This window comes from Barbatula barbatula (genome assembly GCF_947034865.1).
Source record: "Barbatula barbatula genome assembly, chromosome: 3".
Lineage (NCBI taxonomy): Eukaryota > Metazoa > Chordata > Actinopteri > Cypriniformes > Nemacheilidae > Barbatula > Barbatula barbatula.
In genome coordinates this window covers 15543255-15563228 of record NC_136764.1, presented here as the reverse complement: position 1 = coordinate 15563228, position 19974 = coordinate 15543255, and the positions used below count along the sequence as shown (strand labels likewise).

Sequence of the window (19974 nt, the reverse complement as noted above, 5' to 3'; positions counted from 1 at the left end):
TTTTCATTTGTTTTATGTATGTAACGTATGCATTTTGAGTGTTGTGTGGACCCCAGGAAGACTACAGTAGCAATGAGAGACAGGGCTTGTTTTATCATGTTTAAGCATTCTGGGGGTAATTATTTAACTTTGTATCGGAAAACGACTGTAATTTATAAATGTTAAGTGTTTAAGTGAAATCCAGTTAGGATAAAAACATTGATTTACCAATATCAAAACATTCTTTTTCAAAGTAATGGGGTCTGCAAACCCACTCCTGGGAATGGCAGCGCAACTATTTTAAAAGCTTAATGTAAAACTACTACTTTTGTATTAAAAACACATCTGAATGCCAGTGTAGACAATCCTGAAGCTATTTAACCTATTGTAAATAGCAGTTTGTGGTTACAAAGTGATAGTAGGCAGTCAACTTAATTAAGTCCTGGTTAAGATGATTTAAGATTGCTAGCGCTGCTCTGCACAGACATGCTCACAATTGGCAAATGTGAACTCACATACTGAACACAGACAGAATTCCTTAATGGCTGCATGAGTTTTAAATACAGAAACGTAGAACAGCTGTTTTAAAAAGGATTAATATGCTTGTATTGATCTTTGACCTGATTTCAGAAGCGGTGGATCTTCGGTTGCAATCCTGTTGGCAGAATGAGTAACAAAGACATATGCATATAGGCTACCACTAGTTTACAGGCTCATACAATTATATAACATTCTGTCATGTTAATCATGCAAACTCACTGTGCTTTCAGTATTTTAACTAGGAGCTAGGAGATGCTATTTCACCATAAGTGCTGTTTTTGATCAGCTGCTGGGGTTTGTCAGAGAGGGATCCGATTTTGTAGAAGGTAAGGATCTATCTAATTTTTAGAAAATGACGTTTTACACTCGGTCGATTGCACATGTGCTTACGTCAACGACGTGAGTCAAATTATTCAAACAGTACATCAACAAACAAAAAGGAATATTCACAAATATGAAAAAGCTAAGTAAACTTTTGCATTTAATCGAGGCGTGATGACAAAGGCATAGCTATAGCAATGTTCAGCTGTAAGGTTGTCGGTTCGCTGAAATGTGAACGTTTTCTTACTAAACACATGGTTATCACTTGATGAAATATAACCTCAGCGCAATGAGAGCGGAAGTGGCTTAGCTGGCTGAGATTTTAGCATAAGTAGGTCATCGCCCCGTATTATGTTGAGAAAATTGTCTTTCAACGTATCATGGTTTTCTATGGGTTGCCATTATTTCATACTTTAGAGATGAACTTTGAGGTGGTGTTTGACGTCATCTGTATATGTGTGGTACCCAGAGACCCGGAACAGTGATTTAGAGCATGTAGCTGAGGAGGAGCAGTGCTTGCAGATACAGGCCTGCTCCAGGAAACTCAGCATCATCAAAGATGTGTTAGCCCGCAGACATGAAGGTGGCCTTCTTTGGCAGGTAAAACCACAACGATGATTGATCTAAGCTTACTGGTATGTAAACCAAACGGAGACGACAGGCCAGTAGAATGAGATGGCTCATTAATGTTTTCAGTTCAGCCAAACCAAACATCAATTTTGGTTTTATATGTACAGATAGGCTAATATATACAATATATTACAATAATTTATTCAAAACCATGAACAAGCTAAAACAAGCTGCGTGTTACCGTACAGGACTGCTCAAAGTGTTTAACATATGAACAAAAAAAAGCTAAATAGCATGTTTCTTGATGCTATATGTTGTTCCTCACAGGACGAGTAATGGAAAGAGTACAGTCATAAATGCCATGCTCCACAAGCGAGTTCTGCCCAGTGGAATCGGACACACCGCCAACTGTTTCCTAAGTGAGGAGGGCACAGACGGAGAACATGCCTACCTTACCACTGACGACTCTAACGACAGGAAAAGCTTCGAAGTATGACGCAAGTCCCCCTGTGGTGAACATCAAGTTTTAACGTTGTTTTAATGTCCGATGATTTAAGATAAACCATGTGCTAATTACCGTGGCCGTGAAGTGCAAATCAAAACAACAAATCTAAAAGCTAAATAAAAAATCCTAAATCACAATTACAAATCTGAAAACGCAATATCAATTCTAAAAACAAAATAGCAAACCATAAAACAAATAGAAAATTCAGAAAACAAATCAGTCAAACTGGAAAAGGTCTTTTGTTGGAATGGGATAGCTATTGCTGATTGGACGAAACTCCTGTCAATCAAGACATCAAGGACACTTTGCTTTCCATTCCAAAGTGATCATCCATATGCCCTACTCCCTTTGAAGAGTTAAGCTCTTGATGTGTAAACTCTGGATGGAACAACACAACTGTATCTCCTATTGTGTCTGTTTAAAATTCACTTGGCAAAAAGAGCGATAAAAACAATGTAATTTTCTCTTTACTTGGAGCAATCATTTGTGGGTTGTCCCTCAACTCAATTGGAGGAGAAAAAAAACTCAGAGGGAAACCAGGCCTAACCAGGGCATTCCAGTTCCCCTCTTGCAAAAGCCGCAGCCTCTGCACAAGCTCGACAGTGCTTGCCTAAAAAGGCAAAATAAAAATATAAATTAGATCTAAGATTATCATTAATAATTTAATAGCGGCTGAAATTTTGTAGGGTCGCCACGTCCTTTGTCCAGCTCAATCATCACAGCTTTTGTCAGGTCTGGGCATGGGCTGCGTCCTGCCCGCTTTGGTAAAATTGGGACAATGAGACAAGATTGGCTGAGAATAGAGTACTGTTCTGCACTCTTTGATGCAACAAATGCATCAGTTGTTATTGGAAGTGGTTCCGGTTGATCTGACTAGTGCAGCCTAAACCTTCGAAATATTTATATTATGATAGTGTAGTGTATGCAAGATTAAAAAGATGGAAAAACACAATTTTACAGGTGTTGACATGGTTCTCAAATGGAGTACTAAAGAATAAAATGGCAAGATTATTTGCTGAAGATGAGGGTTCCATGGAACATCCATCAATAGCTAAGCAGTATGGCAGTTTTCGGTCCAATAAGTAACACTTCTGTTTTGTCCGAGTTCTGTAATAAGAAATTGTTACTCGTATTTATTTCGGCGCACATGTTAACAAATGAGAGCATTCAATACCGCACGCGTAAGCAGCACGTGCTCACGCTCAAATAAAGCGAAGGTGCATTCTTTATGTACAAAATTCACATGGATTGACAAGAAAAATTTAAACTTTTACCTCGCATGTAAGTGGTGTCTTACTCGCCATGACTTTCAAAAACACTTTTGCCAGGAGTTTTTTGGCCAAAACCACAACAGCACATTTAAAGGATTTATAATACAAGTATATCTTAAATGTTGCATGAGTGGAAAACACTCATTACTATAGACCACTTTGAAACTAATAAACACTGGTCCAGAAGCATTTCAAGTGTTTATTTTATTTGATTTACCCATTCAAAATATATTTGTTCAACATTTTGTTATAAATGCTCTGTTGGTTCAAACATTTGTCTAGTGTTAAAAAACTCAAAGTTCTTCTGGACCAGCATTGGATCATTGTTGTTCTAAAGTGGTCGATATTTATGGTTGCATTTAGACATACACCACAATTTAGAAGAAAACACAATCACAATTTCCGTTTAATGCCGACATTATAATAAAACACTATCATAAATAATAATAACTAGCCTACATGCTAAATTTCAACAACTTTAACAACGCACCATTTGCTAAATAGCATTTCATGGCCTGAGAAATAACTTCTGTGTGTTAAGGTCTTCCAATACTGAATAGTTTGTTTTATTAAAGCTCACAGTTTATATCTTTTCTCTCCAGACAGTCAATCAGTTGGCGTAGGCTCTCCACATGGACAGGAATCTAGTCAGAGTGTTTTGGCCCGAAAACTAAGTGTGCCCTGTTGAGAGATGATCTGGTCCTAATGGACAGGTAAGGATCGGTCCACGCTGAGCTCGGGTTGTCAGGATTGGATTAAGGTTCTGCAGGGTGGATTGGCACACAAACAACAGACAATCTCTGGCATACTCAGAGCATCCTTGGCTGACACATGGACATCTGCAAGGAGATCTACAAGGTTTGACGTGTTATAAAAGTGGGGCAAGTGAAAGTGCTAATGGATTTTGGCAGTGTACCGCCCTAGATGTATCATGGGTGGTAGCCGCCTGTTTGGTGCATATCTTTCATTTCTAAATGCTGTTTGTTGACAGGCGTAATAGACACCAAGTAGACTGATCTCAGATCATTGATATAAAAGCAAAACTTAATCTGTAGTTTATTGTAACATAATTATGCATCTCACCTCTCAGCCCTGGGTACCGATGTCACATCAAAGCTGGACAGCTGGCACTTATCTGTCCTGGAGCCAAGAGTATCTGGAAGATATACGTTTTATAACACATGACTCTGTATAATGTGGTGGGCTATATGAGACCTGTTTTATTGCACGTTTTATTGCGCTTTTTGTTGTCCTTATGTCGTTCCAATTGCATCCATTGTTCACCTCATTTGTATGTCGCTTTGGATAAAAGCGTCTGCTAAATGACTAAATGTAAATGACTAATAAACTGTATTTATGAATTATCAGTGCTAAACCAATGTGCTAAGTGAGCTTTGTCCATGATTAATATTTCTTTATCATTTGATATTTATAGATTAATATTACAGATAATTTTTAAGATAATGTGTTAAACTTAAAGGGATAGTTCAACCAAACGTGAAAATTCTGTTATCATTTACTCCCCCTCTTGTCATTTCAAACCTGTATGACTTTTCTTCCGCAGAACACAGAAAAATATATTTTGAAGCAAGTTGTTAACCGGCTCCTAATTCTCTTGCATTAGAATTGTGTCCATACATTAAAAGTGAGTGGTTGCTTGCGCTGTTTGGTTAACATCATTCTTCAAAATATTCTTTACAGGTTTGAAATGACAAGAGGTAAATTATTATATTTTTGTTTGTTCATTGTGTTTCAGGTGCAGAAGCAGCACATGGATCGCTGCATTTGTTTCTTGGTGGAGGAGCTGAAGGTAGTGGATCTCAACAAAGCACCTGATCGTATCTTCTTTATCTCTGCCAAGGAGGTGGAGAGTGCCAGGATGCACTGGGCCCAGGGGATGTCAGAGACTGCTAGGCTCCACTGCTTTGTGTCCCACAGCACCGAGCCTTCTGTTTTTGACACTGTTCTGGAGTGAGACCAGGAAAAACTAGGCTTAGCCAAGTTAAAAATGAGAGTAAAGCAACCATAAAACTTTTAGAGGCAGATGCTAATAAATCAGAGTTGATACAGTAATTTTAAGAACGATGCTTTACATGTTACCGTAAAGTGTGGAAAAATACACAAAATGAAGCTCAATTGGACATGCCTCATTTCTATATTTTATAAGCTGTTGGCTGGTATTATGAGGGGGAAATGGCTTGTGTGCTTTTAATATTCACAGGCGGCACTTTGGCTGAAGGATTCCAGGAGTGACTGACAGAGTTCCAGTTCCAGAGTTTTGAGAGAACATTTGAGGTGAGGATACACTGCCATCAATGGCTTCAAGGTTATCGTTGTCTGACAATGAAACTGAAAAGATTGAAGTGTTTGGAGTAGTCTGAGTCCTTTCTGTGTGCTGTTTAGACTAGAAGACAGCCCCTTTTCAGCAAAGCTGCTTTGTGTCAGTTCAGGCCATCTGCTGCTGGATCCTAGATATGCGAGATGCTTGACCTCCCTCATAGATTACAACCACCCTTCCAATAGTGGCAGTTAGTGGATATGAGTAGGTGAGTGTACTTCTCATTCTTTGAATCCTGTACAGTAATCTATGATGGCATAATAGAAGGGTCTACCTAGAAAACATTCAACATCTAAATATGAGTGCAGCAAAAAATGTCCATGTTGATGAGTGTAGATGACATCTTAGCACAGGAATCTTCTTTTTGATTAGTTTTAATCACATTGTGATCCCTGATCCTTAACTATAAACTGCACAATAATGGCTCTAAGAACGTGCTTTGTTTGAATCTCACAGGAATTTATCTCCCAGTCTGCGGTGACGACAAAGTTTAAGCAGCACACAATCAGAGCCTGGCAGATCACAGAGTCAGTCAAGGCTATCATGGATGCATCAACATTTCTTCAACAGAGAAGAAGTGAGTTCCAACGTATTCTCCAAAGTTCCAGGATCACACGATTGAGACCTCTCAGTCTGAAGAGAACCATTTGTTTCTACTAAAGGTGTTCTACTTGAAACCCATTGCTGTATATACATTATATAAATTGTTTTTTTGTTCTGTAGAATTTTCTCCCCGGAAGAACGTGAGGCTCTCGTGGACCGGTTGGAGTTTGTAAGAAATCAGCTGAACTTCCTAACCGAGAACATCAAAGTCAAGAAAAAAGCCGTCACGGACGAAGTGGCCGCCAAGGTGCATTCCTACATCACCTCTTAGAACAATATGGTTTTCGACAAAACATTAAATATATCTTATGTAAGGGATAACGTACAGGCAGCCAGTTGTTATCGTTGAAATAAGCCATGACAGTGTGATCAGGGCCCGACACGAGGCAGAGGGTCTTCTATCACACTGAAGGGGCTTATTTTGCGATAACAGCTGGCTGCTTATTACATGGCTACTTTACACATGACAAAAAAACTGGACATGAAGGTATATTTGATGATGGGATGTTCAATTATTTGAAAGTTAACGCACATCTGCGAAGCGGAGCATTAACTTTCAAATAATTGAACGGACCACAGGACATTGTTCAAATTTTTTATTTCAATGTTTGCCATGTATTCCTATTTAAAATGCTGTTGATTTCAGTATTTGTTTTTTAAAATGCTTTGTTTATTGAAACGAAACTGCACACGTTTCCATTAACAGTAAAGTTTGACATAATAAATGTCAAATCAAGAGCAGGGTGCTGTGTGCGGTGATGTCCTGTAGGCTACACTATAACCTTTCTGTTGTTTAAACTTGGCAAAGTAACATGGAACTGTAATTCGGTCAGCAGACCTGGAACACCTTCATAGGTGTGCATTTTACTGAAAGTTAATGAATACCCATATACCGTTTGTCAACCAATCAGACAGCCCCGTGGTATAATTTGAAATATTGAATCCAGCCCTTCTGCAAGGAACTTACTTTCGGTTTTAAGGTAAGAAACGACGTTCAAATGTCACGAACAGGCAATTTGGTTTAACCATTTGTAAATATAATGTCATATATATTATTAATAGGCCAATTTCCCAAGTGATGTTCTCAGCTTTATCCAATGCCCTAGCTGAAGAGATTTATGGCCTGTCTGTTCTAGTAGAAGAATTCTGCATGGATTTTAGCCCTGCCCCTAATGCTTTAGCCCTGTACAAAACTGTGTATTTTACATTACATTGAAGTTTATACAATTTTTCCAAATCTACTCTACCTCAAGTTGTTCTAAACTTTATAAAGTTTGTTGTTCTTCTGAACACAACGAAAGATATTTGGAAGAGTGTTTGTAACCAAACAATACTAAGGCACTATTGACTATCATAGTAGGGAAAAACTACTATGGTAGTCAATAGTGCCTCAGAACTGTTACAAGCATTATTGCAAATCTATTCTTTTGTTGTTTAACAGAACAAAGAAATGAAAACAGTTTTGGAAGAACTTGAGGGTGTGTACATTTTTTACTTTAGGATTTAGAGAACAAGTTCTTCAGTGAACAGCTTTATTATGATTGAACAAACACACCTTTGCATTAATTTGTGAAATGAATCGATAATTCATTAAGTTCAGATGGTATGCACTTTTGAGTCTGCTTTTAAATTAAACACAGACACAACGAATCAAAAATTGCCAAATAGGTCATTTTTGGTGGGTCCCAAACCACATTCCTGTCTAACTACCAAAGTCCAGACTGCATCCTTAACCCGAAACCTTAACTACCCCTACAATTGTAGGCTAATGATAGTTGATAACAAGTTATTCAATGCCCAACCCAAAATCAGCTCTAATCCTAAAATCTGACTGATAGGAATGTAGTTCCAAGACTATCAAAGATCCAGACACAACGAACATGTCCAGGTACATGTCCTACTTGGCAGATTTCAGTTAAGGGTGATGGGATTGCTAATTGTATTATAGAGCTGAAAGTAATTTGTGTCTAATTTGCAGAAACTTCTAGCGTTTGTAGAAGAGAAAATGGTTAGAAATTCGGACCTCCGTTGTTCTAGTTGTATTAATGGCTGTGTGCTGACATCTCAGAGAGATATTATTGGTTCATATCCCCTACACAGAGATCACTACAAACGTTTACTTTTTGGAGAGCTTTACCTATCCAGATTATTGCTTAAGACCTAACTCCTAACTGCTTTAAGTATTGAATGCTCTCCTTTTATTCTTCTGCCTAGACACAATACGTCCTCTGCTGCCCCCTGCTGCCTGAGGTCAACTACAGCTACACAACAGAAAGTTTAATATGACCTATGACCTGATTTTTGCCAGCCTGTGCGCAGATTTCCAAGACGACATCGAGTTTCAGTTCTCACTGGACGTGACATCTTTGGTGAACCGTTTCCTATGCCCTGCAAAAGCAAGATAAGCTTTGAACCTGTCGGATCAAAATTCCAAAGTACCAGCTGTTTTTAATAGCTCCAATGAAATGAGTACATTTTAAAGGTCTACAAATGCGCAATTTGTTATGAATTACTCTCTAAATGTAGAGAAAGACAAATGCTATGAAGTAATGCCAGTAATCTGGCTCTAAAACTAAGTGAGATGATGTGTGGTTTTGCACAGGCCACATCCTCTTCTGCTCCCATGGGAACCCAGGCCCATGAGGAGCTGGCCATCTCCATGGCAACAGGGCTGGTCTCTCTCACTTCAAGAGCATCTTTGAGCATGTTGGTTATAGCTGGAGTGGTAAGAATTAGGATTTAAAGCTCTTTCTACTTAAATATCAAAGCTCTGAAACATATACATGTACACGTCTCTTGTTTGCACAGGTGTGGAAGTCTGTGTGATGGAGGGCTGTAGTTCTTTCTGAGTCTCTACAGCTTGCTCTACCTGTATGAAAGACTCTAATGACAGAGCGCCCTCAAACAGCAGTCTGACTCTGTGAATTATGCAACTCAAATACTACAGGCCATCCTTCATATTATCAGTAGCAATTGTGGACAGCAGGTTCAACAGTAAGTGTGGACAGATGTTTTGGGTTTCAAGATTCTAGTGTTTATTAGTATTTACCAATTTATATAAATATATCACAGTTTAAACCAAACCAGTGGTGAATGAGGGAATGAATTACTGTTTTTTTTAATTCCCAACAGACACAAGATCAAAGTCAAATGTGTAATTTTGTGGCGGCTCTATTGTCAAAAATGCAATATACAAAACTATGTCTTCAAAGGTGTATTAAGACCTTACATAATGAAGCGTTATGTTTATTACCTTAGAAAGAGCTGTTTCAATCTACATACGCCACGGGTCCCCTTGCATTGAACTCGCCATGTTGTTTCTAGATTAACCCTGAAAGGACAAACTGCTCTATAGAACTTGTTTCGAAAATACGTTGTGTCTTTCGGCAAAGAAGCTAAAACGTGATGACATCTTTGTCGTGTGTCAGCCACTGTACTGCTTCGAAAGGGGGAGTGAAGCGGGCCATAGGTTGCAGTTCCCAACCTTACCACTAGATGTCATGTCACTAAGTGTCACACACTGGACCTTTAAGAAACAAAGTCTAACAATGTGAAACATGAATTGCCTTTTGCCAGCACTAGATTAGAATAAATATATCTCCAAGCTGATGACAACTAAAAAATATAAAAAAACAGTTCACTTCAGTGATCTCCATGAACGTATTAGGCCATTTTAAAATATTGTTTTACCTGCTCTGCAGTATGAGGGTGAATGGGTGAGGTGTGAAGGATATGTGTCTCTGCATTCTTTCAGGGAGATGGTGGCCGTCTACGCCCGCATGTGTCAACAGGTTGACAAGAGCGAGATGGAGCTTGAATCGGAGATCCTAAGACTCCCTGCCAGGATCCAGCGTCTGGAGAGTGTCCAAAGACACTCAAACACGCTCCGGTATGACAGTCACGATGTGCGTAAGAGAGAAATACTGAATGACAGCAGATACTAGAGAGAATTACTTTTAATTGAAAGCAAATCTTTTAATAAGACTGCCATACCCCGAGGCATCACTTTGTATTGTCACATCTTTGAATTTAAGTTCATCAATATTTTGTAAACAAGCCTGGAAATATAAATTGTACTTTTTATTTGTGTGGTTAAACTTGTAAACAGAACTTTGTAAACGTTAATTCACAGGCATAAAGCCATTGATCTGGAATAACAATTTTTTTCCTGATGCCACCACGGTGGCGGTTGTATTGATGGCTTGGGGCCATCAGTGCTTGTAGCTATATTTGTTCTTCCACTCATAAAATCTAGATGTGTTGTGTTCAGAAATGAGCACCCTTTTCACATGCTTTTTTGATAAAGCCTTTATTGGTTATGAGAACAAATAGTAACAGGTGTCACTGCCACTTTAAAGTACAAATAAATTCTGGGTGTTAAAAAAAGACGTAAAAAGGTCCCACAGCAAGTTATCATTGTTTTCAGAACCAACATAATGATATGATACAAATCGGTTTTCAATAAAGCAGTTAAATTAAGAGGAATGTGTTAGAGTCGAGAGGCAGTTATGTCGGCTGCTGTTGTTCAAGTCCACGATACATGTATCAAAAAGAAATGCAGAACTCAGAATTACAGATCAAGTTAATGAAAATTCAATTATTTGGTCTTTAATCAGATAGTAACAGCATATATAGGACCATCCAGATACTTTTTGTCCATCATTAAGATAGCTAGGATCGCTCTTTTTGTAATTTACAGGCACATTGAACTGACTTTCCATACTATGACTATCTACCACTAGAATCTATATAAAATACATCAAAACCACTTAAATTACACATACTTAGTTTTTTGGTAACCACAATATGTTTTGAGGGTTGGGTGCGAGATGCTTGCAAGATTGCATTCAGGTTGTCTGTGTGCTGTTTGAGTTTGTTTTATAAGCCATATAAAATTCCTGCTGTGCTCAAATTGTTTCAAGTGAAAACAAACAACACGCCAAATATTTTGGTTTCTGGTCTTCGAATGCCAAAACCGTTAAACCCCCTTAACCTGTGCTTGTGCTACAGCGAGTGAAGGCTGCATTACCTCTGCCCTCAGATTTAAAATTGAAAGTGTAACAGAGCACTTTGTAGTATTGTGATCACATGATTGACGTGAATTGCTGTGATGAGGAAATCTTCCTCTAGGTTACAGTGCAGCACAAGCACCTCAGCAAAAACAACCACGGCCTAGTTACAATTCACAAAACTAAGGCTCCTGCTCACTTCCTCAAACACAGAGGCCAGCACATTTGGAGTTTTTAATGTAAATTAAACAAAAGCTGATTGAGAAAGAGCTGGATATTACAGAAGCCACACCATTGTAGTATGATAGTTCTAACACTTCAGATTTAAAATTATTTTCACATTTGTTACCTTTGTTCACACAGATTCGGTTCTAACTCAATAAAAGCCATTACTTAGAGCACTTCGATATGCAGCGAATCAGAAACCGTTCAGGTGTTTTTGTAAACAGCTTTGAGGGAGCAAGCTGGTTTTTTCAGAGTCAGTGGACTGTGGCCTGGCTAGCACAGTGTGTGATCCTATCCATAGGATAAGACTCAGTTAGCTAGCGGAAATATCCATAGGATAGTCTGTAGCTTGCTGCTTACGGCTATGTTAACTAAAAGGGTTGAATGTTACAAATATGCTTAAAGAAATGTTCCAGATTCAATAAGAAAACTACTGACAGTATTTGTTGCATTATATTGATTACCACAAAAAAACTAGGTACTGTAGTAACAAACATATCACAACAAAGAGAAGCCACAATATGACCGAATATGATATGATTAATAATAAAGGGAACCTAGGAAATTATGCACCGTGTTATTCTGATTGTTTGGACCACAAGGTTTACACCTTCACAAATACAGATGCAAATGATTCTGATGAACAATAAATGCAAGTAAGAAATTACAATTTTAATCGTAGTCCAGTGCATTTCCAAGTTAACATGGCACTGCTGCAATAGAAATGTCTCCGTGTAAAGTCTGCACCGTTGAAAGAATCAGAATTGAACCAAGAACATTTCATTAAGTCCAACTTAAAGTTAAATGCTTGTCATTCCATGACCACAATCCCTCTTGAATCAACGGTATGTTTGTTATACTGACTCATTTTAGGTTAAAACACATTTTACCTTCACATTAATTAAACTTCATGTACCTTAACTTAAGCGTCTAAATGTTGTAAACACCTGAGGAACATCACTTAGTTTCCTTTATTTGTTTGGATGTCCTTTCATAGCGCAACTAACCCCATGATTAATGAAATTTTCAAATGCTTAACAAAAGTTTATCTGTTGAACAGCAAAGTCATGAGACGACGGCATGAAACACAACATCAAACCATTCAGAACACTCAATGCATTCTAGTATCATAAACGGATAAAACCTGCAAGCATTGTTAATACCTCGGAAATGGCTAAAATGCCCCAAATCCTGTGTGTAGTCCAACAACTAGAATTAAAAGACAAGTAGAAGAGATACAGTTTTTAAAAGGCATACAAAAACCTCCAGACTGATCGGGTTCATTTGTATCGATTGGCACAAAATGAATGAATGATGATGATGTTGACATTCAAGTGATTTATGACATTAAGGCTTACTTTCTGAATCTTTTTTAGGGAGAAGACACATTCACCACTCACATTTGTGAAATATACGCACAGTGTAGCTTGTGGTCTTAAGGAACCATGCATGAGTTTCCAGCTTGTCATACAGCCGAAGCACTACATTGAATTCAGATTCAAACGTGTGCAGAAACATCAGTGTGTGCCGTGTTACGTGACTATCTTCTAGTGCAAAAGCATACAGTCCTAGGTTCTCATCTCCAATGGGCAGGTGTTAATAGTGTGTGGGAAGGCTAAAAGTCAGATCCGGCAGAAACCGTGACCTATTGTTTGGCAAAACAAAACCATTCAAGCCAAGCTTATCCATCATTCTAGTTGGCTCATGGAAAGCACTTTTGAGCCCTTGTGACAATATGGAAAGGAACGATCACAAGACATGGGTTGGAGTTAAATTCTCTTCAGCACTCAGTAATACAGTACTAAAACAGGCCAAACACTTGTCAGGTTTAAAGGACGGCAAATATGAGCCTAGTATGGTCAAATAAGATCAGTGATACTCACAACTACACGCTAGCAACCTGAGACTGAACCATTTAGGATGGAACAGACCAAGAGACACATTTGGCCAAGTTAAATGCTATAGTTCACCCAAAACTGAAACATGCCTTTTATAGTGGAACACAAAAGAATGTAAGGCAGGCTGAACTATCCCTTTAAGAGAGGTCAGACACAGAAGCAACATGACTTGCAATGGCAATGGCCTATAACACTGTGTCAGACTCTTCTATACCTCACAACTCATCCTTCCGTTCAGGACATAAGCCTCTGCACGTGGCACATACGATTGGGGCAAACATTTTAGAATCTTTACGCAGGAAAAGAAAACAGGGACAGTAAGACACCCACCACAAGTACCCACACGTCAGAAGTGCATATGTTATACATACAAGCACAAAGAATGGCGGAAATATACACAATACAGTCTGTCCCCCACCTCAAGTCTGACATGAGCCCTAGAGAGAGAACCAGTGGAGGGTCTTCTATGCTGGTCCTTGTCTCTTTGACTGACTGCAGGATGGAAGGATAGTGTGGTCCTAGAAAGAGAAGCTGAAGAAAACCAGGCCATTTGTAGGAGGGAGAAGGAAAAGGGAACGGTCCTGTGGGCAGCGGTGCACTACAGTGACTGGAAAGAGTGGTTTCCTAGAGTCCCACCCAGTGAGGTCAGTTCCATATCCTGAGGAAGCTGTCCCAAGAACCAGTGGCCACAGCCATGCCATCACTGGTCACGCCCAAACAGCTGACCCTGTTGTCGTGCCCAGCTAGAACCCCTACCACAACAAAGAATTTCATATTTGGGATGAATATCAGGACAATCTGTAATAAGTTATATAAAGGCAGACAGAGAACACATGTTTAGCATGTACAGTGGGTACATCAGTACTGACCTGCACGCTCTCCCTTCAACATGTCCCACACATTGCAGTTGAAGTCATCGTAGCCAGCTAGCAAAAGCCGGCCACTCTTGGAGAAGGCAACAGAGGTGATGCCACAGATTATGTTGTCGTGAGAGTACATCATCAGTTCCTGGTCCGAACGAAGGTCAAACAGCCTACATGTGGCATCATCGGAGCCAGTGGCGAATGCGTAACCGTTCGGGAAGAACTGTAGAAACAAGTGGAAACCTATTAACATGATTCATTTCCAAACAAACACAAATCGGAATGAGAATATAACACAACATTTCAATTATATAGCAACTCCTTCCTGGTGGAACATTCTTCCCAATGCGGTCCGGTCAACCACATCTCACAACCTTCAAAAAACACACCTGTTCGGCGAATACTTGACAGACATATTAAGGGGGAAAAAACGTACACTAACCCTCTTCTCTCAACAGGTAGTGGTCTAGATTTGTTGAAACTAGTAACTTTGTATTAGCACCTATTGTACTATTGCTCTTTGTATAACATATTGCTTCCCAAACTCTTTGTAAGTCGCTTTGGATAAAAGCGTCTGCTAAATGACTAAATGTAAATGTGTTAAGAAAAACTGTATATAACCATATGAAGATCATAAAGAGATTTCTCATTTTGACACTCACACAGACAGCATTGATATCCGACACGTGTCCGGTGAAAGACTGTCTGCACAATCCGTCTCTGATGTCCCACAGTTTGGAGGACGCGTCACAGGCACCCGACACAAAGTTCCTGGAGTCTGGGCTGAGGGACAGGCTCATCACGTCTCCGCTGTGCCCTGTGAACGTGGTAGTCTGCTGACCGGTCTCAATGTCCCACAGCGCACTGCAGAGGAGGACAGCTCGGTCACTCTTAAAAGCGTAGTACTCTTATATAAATACATTTTGCCCTTTTAGTTTTAACAATTTTGCTGAAAAGCAGTAACTGGGTCAAAGTGGCCAAGCAGAGTTCCTAAAATATGTCTATGGTGGGGATAAACAGAAATGAGCCTGTCCTGTATATCACCCCTGTTCTCAAGAAATTGGAAAATCCATATTGGTTGACCAAATTGCTTTCACACACCAATTGATGATTTAAAATACTTCATTTACATCATCCTTTAACTTCTACATTCATTTGTAACAATGGCTTTCCTAATCAAACAGTCATGTTATACACATATAGTTTATTTAAATACTCAAAACTGTGATGGCCTTACCATGTGGTGTCGCCAGAGCTGGTAACTATCTGGCTATCATCCAAAAAGCGACAACAGGACAAATAGCCTAGTGAGACGGACAACACAACACAAGTTTCACACTTCTGTATCTTCCACTTAAACTCACTGCATAACACCCAATTAATTTTCCCAGTATCAAAGATGTACAGATTACAGATCCAAAGTAAAACATTTGTCTTGTCCTTGCATGACGTGTTTACCTGTGTGTCCAGGTAGTTCTCTGGTGACTCTGACGTTGCCCTCGCGAGTTTTAAGGCTGTAGATGGAGCAGATGTTGTCCAGTCCACCACAGGCTACATAGTTCCCGGAGGGAGCATAGGCACAAGTCATCACCCATGATGACCGTAAAGGAATGGCATGAATCTGGAAAGTACACCAGAAACAGATGCCAGATGAATTTAGAGATTGTAAAACATGAAGTGTTGGACAGGACAGCAGGGGGGAGCTCGTACTGCACAGAGCCTGGGTCCTAATGCTGGGACCATTTAAAGGGACAGTTCATCCATAAATGATGACAGATTTTTCATTTCTCACCCTCAGGTTGTTTCAAACCTGTATAGATTTCTTTGTTCCAATGAACAGAGAGGAAGATATTTGCAAATATCTTTCTTTGTGTTCCTTGAACAAAGCTACAGCTGCTTTCCTGTAGCTTCGTGGTTAGAACATAACGCTATCAACTCCAAGGTCACGGATTGGATCCCAGAGGATTGCACATACAATGTATAGTATAATGCAATGCAAGTTGCTTTGGATAAAAGCGTATGCCAAACGCATAAAATGTAAATGTATTCATCGGAACACAATTTATACAGGTATGAAATTACATGAGCGTGAGTAAATGACAGAATTTTCAAATTTGGACGAATTACCCTTTTAAGATTCATCAATATCTAGCGGATATAAATAAAGAGAAAATGTATGTTTCTGTCTCTCTCAAAATGGTAGGATATGTGCATTTGTTTTGAAATCGTTTTTTGTGGGTTCTGCAATCAATAGATCAAACAATACTAATAAATGTTATGCCGTCACTTGTTGGGATGAACTCACCTTGTTTGTGGTGTAGCTGTCCCAGACGATGAGTTTGCCATCTTGTGAGGCACTAACTAGCAACCTTAATATTCAAAAACACAAAGGGGTTAAAATGACAGCAATATTTGTATTTCAATTGCAACAAATACTGTCAGTAAAAAAAATTTTTTTGAAGACACTTTCAAAGTGATTTATTCATGACCTAATGCATAGTTTTCTTTCTGACCTTTCAGGAAAAAACTGATGCCAAACCATGTTTGATTGAGATTTATAGTAGAATATTTAATGCATACTTTTTAGCTTTACACAAGCACACTTCAGGCAGTCATAGGCATGAGCATGAACAACTGTGCCTCCTCCCTCGAATCCCTAGAAGGGATGCACGGATGGAGAAAGAGTGAATGATAGAGGGAGGAGAGGAGGAAGGGAAAGAGACTGGAGCAGGAGGCAGCCTGCATAATCCCAGAACACCCCTGAGTTGTGAGAGGCCTGCTGTATTATTCATTGAGTGTACACTGACAGAGCTGCAGGGCTTCTCTGAGAGTGCCCATCCTCCAACTCCCACCTGCTCTCTTGCCCTGTATACTGACCTGGAATCAGTGGCCCAGTGCATGGCGTAGATTTTGGCTAAATGGCCTCGGAGGGTCCGCCTCGTCCTCATCTGGATCCTTCCCACTGAATCCAGACCGGCTGTAATCTATCACACAGAATTCATGAGTTACAATGACATTTTAAAGCAAGCGGGACACGGTCATGAATATGAGTCATGCTGTTGATCACTCTAGCGTGAAACGAGCTGGTATTTCAGGAGTTATATTGATTATCTACTGTAGATTAAACAGCTTGTACACAAGTCACAGTAACCCTACGTTTCCAAAATGAAATTATGAATCACAAAAGTACAAAAACCAGCAGGATGCGGGTTGATGTTAAAATTTTGATGGAGGCCTTGGCATGTAGGAGTGATTAATATTTCAGTGCACTTAAGAGCATGTTAGCCATGTATACGCCAGTGGCCGATTTGCATGTCTGTGCTGAGCTCCGAACACTGAGAATGGGAACCTCCATAGACACTCCCCATGATGAGATGGGTTAGTTCAGAGATGCGGTGAGGGGGACACAGCAGGGATGGTGGAAGAGCCATTTACCTGGGACAGGCTGGAGTCGCTGCATGCTTTCCTGGCATCCTGCAATGGGATCAGCAGCATGTCATAAATAGTCATTCTACTAAATACAATGCACGTCAGTTCCACATCAACTATGTTTTGAAAGTACATTTATATTGAACGCGTTCACTCACTTATATTCTTATAGAGAACTTCCACTTTAAATGTTCAGCCAATGAGGAACAGTTATCATACAGATAAATTCGAAATGGATATACGCCAATGCATTACAATCTAATACTAGTTTACCGGGTGATGAAGTGTGGACATGGATTGGTAAATCCAAAAGCGTATTGGATCTTACTCTGATCTGATTGCGTAGCTGCTCCGCCTCCTGCCGCAACTGCTCCAGCTCACTCATGATCCTCCGAGCAATGAACTCCCTTCTGCTTTGATAATACGGAGATCTGCAACACATGAGTCACATGTCAATGAAGAAAGTAAAACGAAGCACTTGTGGTGGATCGATAAGTCAAGGCACTCATCACACTAGATACAGTAAATCATGAATTTCTGTTTTGCATGAATACATTTTATCAGAGGTCTCATGAATGTGACAGAACTTCAAGTTCAGATTGGGAGGAACACAGGGAAGTGTCTGTTGTAGGACCAAGAACTAATGAAATGTTTTACTAAGCTGAATGAAGCAAAGGCTGAATTGCCATTCAACGAAACACTATTGCTATAGCAGTGCCAACTGAAGAGATGGGCACGCTGTGCTCCTTTGTTTAATGAGGGGCAGTACTGCTTGGCACAGCCTAATAGTTGACTTCCCTCAAATAAACCACTTACATTAAAATGCTTAAACCTTGGAGAAGTGATACAGCAACACTCAAATCAGTGAAACTGAAGGATGAGGTGTATTCAAAGGCCATATGCAAATAGTCACTCCAACAGTTATTCCAACCACAGCCTAAGAATGACATTACATTACTGCCTTTAGTCTGTTAAACAGCAAATACAGTACAATATTCAGCAAGTAAAAAAAGTAAATACAGGAAGATGAATTGGCAAACTTCATTTGTGGTTTGACACAATATTGACTACCCTGACCTTTCTGAAGCATATGTGATTTTTGTACATTTCATCAAAGGTTTTTAGGGAACCACAGTGGCATGACAAGCATTGCTAAAAACAGGAAGATTGCTGGTCCCAACCCAACGACAAAATACAGGAAAAGCAAGCAATGGCCAGTGTATCTTCAAAACAAGTATCCTTCCATCACTAGATTTATATCATCTAAAAACTTGAGCACTCCTACAACTCGCGTAGATTCAATGACGGGGTCGCATTGGATTAATAAATATGTCAAGCCTCTTACTCGAAGCACACTGCATTATTAAATTGTTGGATTAAAATGTACGTCCGTGTGTTTATTATCGAATAAAATACTCCTTAATATCTGCGTTGATTCCTAATTTATCCTACGACAGCCAGAGCCAGTTAAAACTGCCGCGATAAACCCTAGAAATTGCACTTGTAAATAACACGTTAACGTTAGTTAGTTTACCTCGTAAGCGTTTAATGTGAACTCGACGGTAGTTTTAACAAGATAACAGTCACTTCAATGCCGATATAAATACTAAAGTTATATCTCGCGGTGCACGAAGCTAGTCGACTATAACACATTTAAAACCACATGTTGCACTACACAGAAACATTCATCTACTTCTCCTTTTGCACGATAACGTTGTTAAAACACCTCTACGTGCAGATTTTTCTATCTGACTGGTGAACCAGAGAGTTAAATTTTGATTTAGGTGGTTAGCACACAGGCTAGCGAACTGTAAATGTATCACGTCAGTTACTTCAGACCACAACACAAACACTGACACATTACCTACCGCAACAACACTACAAATTCCTCCCGCCGTCTGAATCGATGCCTTTAATACGTAGATGAAATGTTTCAAAACGTTCATTTGACCATTTCGTCTGATTTATATCCAAAGCAGGGCCTCGATGGCCAAATATACGAGATTCGAGGCAATTCACAGTACGATTACCACACCCATACTGATATTGAGAGCATGGCAACAGTTGGGTGAAGGGGGAAACGAAAGCTTTTTGTGTTTTAAACCAAGTTATTCAGTGACGTTCGAACGAAAACCAAATAAAATCCGTATTTTTGCAAGTGGTATAATATATTATAAACAAATAGTTAGCGTTTTATCTAAAGAATGTGATATTCAACCGTTTCAATCTAAAAATGTCACCCGCGCTTGCAATGGTTCTGGCCATTAGCTTCCTCAATTATCAAAATGACTTGAGTAGCTTGTTACATTTGGATATCGGTGTCAAAACCCTTCGATTTGTAACAGATATTGGTGCATATGACATCACATACATTCTGAATGGGAAATTAATATAATATTGTGTTATATATATTGTAAGTTTAA

The 19974-nt window shown here is 39.4% G+C and overlaps 2 protein-coding genes across 2 annotated transcripts; one reads left to right on the top strand and one right to left on the bottom strand.

Moving 5' to 3' along the window:
• Window positions 1-645: 645 nt before the first annotated feature.
• mfn1a (mitofusin 1a) lies at window positions 646-10071 on the top strand (the record flags this gene model as incomplete). The annotated part of the gene is given in 29 exon segments (XM_079451938.1): window positions 646-649; window positions 762-845; window positions 1310-1418; window positions 1420-1440; window positions 1738-1900; window positions 3789-3806; window positions 3810-3848; window positions 3850-3899; window positions 4277-4280; window positions 4282-4335; window positions 4337-4357; window positions 4949-5096; window positions 5408-5436; window positions 5440-5481; window positions 5981-6071; window positions 6074-6101; window positions 6248-6374; window positions 7218-7322; window positions 8106-8208; window positions 8342-8373; window positions 8377-8529; window positions 8533-8562; window positions 8730-8852; window positions 8936-8950; window positions 8954-8973; window positions 8975-9009; window positions 9012-9024; window positions 9026-9121; window positions 9882-10071. Coding segments are annotated over 29 exon segments (1947 nt in total).
• Window positions 10072-10426: 355 nt separating this feature from the next.
• Window positions 10427-19833, bottom strand: gnb4a (guanine nucleotide binding protein (G protein), beta polypeptide 4a). The gene is made up of 10 exons (XM_079453350.1): window positions 19420-19833; window positions 17880-17982; window positions 17558-17596; window positions 17000-17106; window positions 16428-16491; window positions 15581-15743; window positions 15360-15426; window positions 14785-14986; window positions 14129-14345; window positions 10427-14011 (listed from the first exon to the last, which is right to left on the bottom strand). The coding sequence occupies exons 2-10, from the start codon at window positions 17934-17936 to the stop codon at window positions 13905-13907; spliced, it is 1023 nt and encodes a 340-aa protein (XP_079309476.1). The 5' UTR covers window positions 17937-17982; window positions 19420-19833; the 3' UTR covers window positions 10427-13904.
• Between the last annotated feature and the right edge of the window lie 141 nt (window positions 19834-19974).